At 54.2% G+C, this 5,587-nt stretch overlaps 1 protein-coding gene across 1 annotated transcript; it reads left to right on the top strand.

Annotated features, from left to right (window-relative positions):
* The first annotated feature begins 782 nt into the window (after nucleotides 1-782).
* C14H9orf152 (chromosome 14 C9orf152 homolog) lies at nucleotides 783-4,902 on the top strand. Its single transcript, XM_036090876.2, has 2 exons — nucleotides 783-1,192; nucleotides 3,833-4,902. The coding sequence occupies exons 1-2, from the start codon at nucleotides 1,000-1,002 to the stop codon at nucleotides 4,357-4,359; spliced, it is 720 nt and encodes a 239-aa protein (XP_035946769.1). The 5' UTR covers nucleotides 783-999; the 3' UTR covers nucleotides 4,360-4,902.
* The last annotated feature ends 685 nt before the right edge of the window (nucleotides 4,903-5,587 follow it).

Raw genomic sequence — 5,587 nt, 5'->3', positions numbered from 1 at the left:
CGCACCTCGCCATGGGTAAGAGAAACACCAGCTCCCTGCTTGGCTGGAGAAGGCTGAGACCAAGGAGGCTGGTGCAAATGTCAGAGAGCTGGGGCTCCCCTGGGCTCTGTCCCCAGGGCAGGCTTTGGGGCTGGGCTTTCTCCTGGGCTGTGTGTGGTGCGTGAGTGGAGACCTGGGGGCACCTTTCCTGCTGGGGTTCCCTCGGGCATGGCTGCCGCGTGCACATCCCTGAGGCACCAGCTCTGTGAGGCTGCAGAGGGTGCGCTTTTCCAAGGCAAACCAAACGGACGGGTTTGCTGAGGAGAGTCCAGGTTTCAGTCCAAGAGGTGCGAGCTGAGCAGGCACCTGGCACAGCCCAGCATCGGCTCTGGCTCTGCCCGGAAACAGGAACTCTGGGAATTAGACTCTAAACATTGGGATTGAGCAGTGAAGGACCTGGAGCCCAGGGCCTCCCTGGGCACCCAGAAGGACTCCGAGCAGCTGTGCTTGCCTTGCTCTTTCTCCCCTACTCCTCCCTCACCCCATGCCCCTCAGTCCCTCCCTCCAGGTCCCTCCTTCCCCCTGCCTACACCTGCCCTGATCTCCTCCCTCCTCTCTCATCCCGTTAGCCCCCTTTGCCCTACCACCTTCCTCCTCTGTTCCTTCCTTCCCTCTTGGGGACCCCTTTTTTCCTGCTCCCCAATCTTCCTCCTCCCTCTGACTCTTCCTTCTCCTCCCCGCTTCCCCTCTCCTGCCTTTCCCCTCCTCATTCATGACTCCCCACCTCGTTTTCCCCTCACCTGTCTTCCTCCCCCTGCCGTAGCTTCACTCCTTCCCCTACTTTCCACTTAGCCCTGCCTTCCCCTCCACCTTCCTTCACTCCCCTTACCTTTTCTCCCCCTCATTTTCCCCTTACCTTTCCACCTGCCCCCCTCACTCCCCCCTCCCCCCCTCCCCCGCTGCTCCTTCTCGCCCCTCCCACGCCCCGCCCATCACTGTTTGCTTTTCTCCCGGATCCTGATGAAGGGCTTGCCCTGCCCCTGCCCTGCCGGGCCGCATTTCCTGCAGCTGGGGTCTTGCTTCATGGCTGAGGGCTCCGGGACGCAGGCCCCGGGGAAAGAGCCCCCGCTCAGCATCCAGGTCCTGCGAGCCCAGTACGCAGGCTTGCGAAGGCAGCAGACGGCCCAGGCCCACCTGGTGGTGCTCCCGAATGGTAGGGTTGGGCAGGTGCTGGGGGCAAAAGTGGGGGGGGGGGCTGGCCGTGGGCGCAATGGGTGGTGGGCTGCGGCCAGGGTGGGGCCGGGGCTCTGTGGGCCCTCCCGGTGGGAAAGAGCAGGGATGCCAGCAGAGCACGGCGGGGAGGCCCATTCCGGGCCGCTGTGCTTGGCTTGGTTCCCCTCCAGGGGCCTCAGGCAGGCATCTGGCCAGCTGCCGGCCCATACCTGGCCTCAGCTCTTTTGTTCTCACCTGACCAGACTGTTCTGCCTGGTGGACGGTGGCTTGGCCCCCTGCTGGGCCAGGTGGGGCGATGGGAGCTCTTCCCCGCTGGGTCTCACCTCCTGCAAAGCTGAGAAACGGGCTCTGGAGAGAGCCGATGTGGTGTTCCCGACAGCCCTGGAGCGGGCCAGAGGAAGCGCGGGGCTCAGGGACTCAGGGACTCAGGAGGCTCACGGAGCTTGCTTATCACTGTCTCAAACAACTTCCAAGGAGGCGTGAGATACAGAAGCCTCAGAGGGAGAATGCCTCTTCCCTCTGGGAACTCAGATTTTATTCCTGGAGGAAGTTAGCATAAGCCTCCATCCCAGCCCTTCCCTCTAACGGAGGAATGAATGGGTCAGGGGAGGTGGGAAGATCAAGGCTGTGCCTGGGGGTTTCTGTGGTTATTTGTACACTTCAGGACTCATGGAGTGGCCCGCCCAGCACTAGGCCAGCTGGGAAGGAATCAGGGGCCAGAGGGACATCACCGTCCGGGGCAGGAAGAGTGCTGCCTTTTGGAGACCAAAGTGGTATCCCGGAGCTGAAGGTGCTCATCTCCCGTTACTTGGGCTGTTGCCAGCCAGTGGGTTCTGTTTGAACTGAACTGGCACAGCCAAATAGCCCTCCATCTCTGCAGGGTATACACTGAAAGGTTCCTAAAGCCCTAGTCCATCCTCAAACGTGTTTATTCATTCAGTCATTCAGCAAATATTAAATTAAACCACTATCGAATGCAAGTACCATGCTTAACAGACCCACAATTCAGACTTACAGATCCATGTAATGGGCACATCCCAAAGACAGTCCAAGTCGACATGCCCCACAGAACTTACCACTCCCTGCCCCAACCCTCCCTCTGGCTCTTTCTCCCACACTCTGTAACTCAGTGCGCTGGCCCCCTAGCTAGCCTCAGGTGGTCAGTTAAGGCAAGTTAATGCCGGAAGGGCTGGTCAGACCCTGCTTTGTCAGGGAAGACTTCTGACTCCCAGGCGAGGTCAGCCACTCAGCAGTATCTATGTGGGGGTCGGGGTCCAGGTGTCCCTCCCACTTTGTCTTTCTCCTTGTCCCCTGCGGACCCCAGGCTGGGACTGACAGCTAAGGAGGCTCCTCTCTGCAACCAAGACCTGCCCATCCACGCGGACATAATGGAGAGGATACTAGTTCCTACGTTCTCCCATCACGTCCCCTCTCCCTCTGTTCTCAAATAAGCACATAACATTCTGACTTTTTGTAAGGGTGTCCATGTTTGTCATGCTGAGAAAAATCTGGTAGTCCTGAAGTGGGAACACATTTTCAGGCCCTCCACTGTTGGCAGAGACGGCCGCACCAGTCCTGCTTCTCTCAGACTCCCAGACCCGGAGCTCAGGGCCTTCCCTCTGCCTTCATACCTCAGCACCTCCGTTTCTCCCCTCCTGCATGCAGGGCCTCCCGCCGTGACAAATGCCAGAATGCTCAGGGGAGCTCCACTGAGGATTCAGAGGCAACTAACTGCAGGCTTTGGAACACCTTTCAGGCATTCCCACAACCCTCTCTGCCACCAAGGTTGACCATAAACTGTCGTGTGCCACAAGGTGGTAAAAACAGGTCCCTGAGAAAGAAGAGAGACATTGGTCTGGGTCCTCATCCCTGCAGCCAATTCGGAGAAGCAGGAGTTGCTGTAAATGTGTTCCCAGAACAGGGTCTGTGGGATGGGAGAAGGCGAGGGACCAGTCCTCCAAAAGGAGCTGCAGCTCCTCCCTCCTCCACCTTGGGCGGTAAACCCATTACGGGAACCCCAGAACACAAAACCCCGTAAGTGAAGAGTATTCTTTTCCACTGGCCAGTGTGCATGTGAGTCCCTCCCATTCTTTCAGTCGGAACGCTGGGGTCACTCCCTCACTGCAGTTAAGAACTGGAGTCTATTAGTAAACTGTTCTGCTTGAGTTTTTCTTTATGGCATTGGTTTCCACCTGCAATTTTATTATAATATATTCGTTGGCTTACGTCTTTCTACCCCACTAGAACATATCCGTGAAGATGGGGATTTTTGTCTCAATGTTTGCTGCCATATTCCCAGAACCTAGAATAAATAATGGCTGGCACGTAATAAGTGCTCAATAAATACTTGGTGAATGAATGAATACTTGTGCATGAGTGTGTGTATGTTAGAGAGCGTTTGTGTGGGTGTGAATGTGTGGGCATGGGAGGGAGTATACACGTGTGAGCATATGCAAGTGGGATCACGTGTGATCCATGTGCACACATGCAGTGTACTGACTACCTCGCTTCCTTGACATTTTGGGATAGCATTCCTACGGCTCGGAAGCTCTGAGACCCCCCCAGTGAGAGCTGCCCATGTTCGTTCCAGTGGTGACCCTGCTGTGCCTTGCTTTGTCAGGAGGGTACACGCCTGTTCCTGCGGAGTCCATGGTCAGTCCTGTTTGGATTAACAAGGAGAGAAGGCATTCGCTGTCCCTGGAGGAGGCACATCCTGAGGCAGAGGGGATGCTGGAGGAGGCTGGCGGAGGCTGTCTCCAGGCCCCTGAGTCTCCATGGCACACGCACCTCGAGATGTACCGCTGCATCCAAACCTTCCACCAGGAGGCCAGTCTTCCAGTAAAACACAAGGGCAAGCTCAGGGGGTCTGAGCAAAGGCTCCCTCAGGAAGGAGACCCAGGCTTGTTTGAAAACAATCAGATGACTCAGCAAGGGACCACCATCCTACAAACAGCCCAGCGTGAATGTCCAGTGGGCAATGCCGAAATAAACGCAGTGGGATCTGGCTTAAATAAGGACATTCAGCTTCCTCCTTCCAAAAAGAACCCACACTGGTCTGGAAAACCATCTCACTATCCATTTCCCCAAAGGAAAACTCCTAGGATCTCTCAAACTGCCAGGAACCTGGGCTTGTATGGCCCAGCCTGAAGTCTTCTACTCAGCCAAATATCTGTTGAAACCATCAGTGGCCTCATCAAAGAACCCAGTAGGTGGAGCCACGACTCGGGTTTCTACCTATGAGCAAGAACGGGACTGACTCAGTTGTAGGGATTTTGAACTTCATGGTGGACACACAGTCTTGTCCTTCAAAAAAGAAGAGATTGGCTAGGCCAGATCTCACACAGTCTAGGATGAGAGAGTGCTGTCTGATCAATGTGGCCCTACTGTGCTTGTATATAAGGACATGACTATGGAGCTCTAGATGCCCGTTCCTTGGAGAGGTCCAGTAGGACATCTCCGTCCCTAGAAATGGGAAGTTTGAAGCATAACACCGGCACCCTAGCCAAAGGAATGCCTTAGCAGGGCCCTGGAGCCAACGGGTGTGGGCAGTCTTGTTTTCAATATCTTCTAATGATTTCTCACATGATCTGGAGATGAGCTCTGAGAATTGCCTTTTTCTGGTTACTGTGTCTGGAGGCCAGCTCGCTGAGAAGTCACTACATTCATTGGTAGTGACCATACCATTTCAACTGAGGCTCCCAAAGTATGGTCACTATGGGTTTAAATAAAAAACAAAACCCTACTGTTTTGTGTGTTTAAGGGGTGTTCAGGAAGGGTGGTCATCTCTTCCCCTTCCACTGAGACTGCACGTTCCAATGTCATTACAGGTGTATTTCCTCCCTCCTTCCCTCTCATCTCCCCTCCCTTCCTCCTTTCCTCCCTTCCATCCATCCATCCCGTTTGTCTGTTTTCTCACCCTCCCTCCCTTTCTCTCACTCTCTCTCTCCTAATTAAGTTCTTATTAAACACTGCCGGTCATTGAAGATATATGGTTAAGAGGAGCCTGAGCAGGAGACAAGGAAATACTCCTGCTTGGAAAATATGTATCCCCCACAAACTCCTTCCTTTTCAGCCAAGTTTGAAGCATTCAGATCCTTCCTGGGATATGTTAAACTTAAGACAAAGTGAAGCAGGTGTTACTGCCCGGGTGATGGGAAGAAAGTAGGTCTTTCCTGGTTAATGTTTAACCTTTAAATGATATTTAAACACACCGAAGGTGCCTTTCCCTCACATCAGATAATCTCTCTGTAAAGTTTCACTTATATTTTCCTCCTTTTTCCGCAATGGTGATCCAGTTTTGCCCATCTACACCCAGAGTGGTTAACTAGGTGTGTCATTACTTGCCAAAAATACATATGTGCCTGCTTCTTGGATC

This window comes from Halichoerus grypus, chromosome 14 (genome assembly GCF_964656455.1).
Source record: "Halichoerus grypus chromosome 14, mHalGry1.hap1.1, whole genome shotgun sequence".
NCBI lineage: Eukaryota > Metazoa > Chordata > Mammalia > Carnivora > Phocidae > Halichoerus > Halichoerus grypus.
The sequence above is the reverse complement of the archived record's forward strand: the minus strand, read 5'-3'. Positions and strand labels throughout refer to the sequence as shown.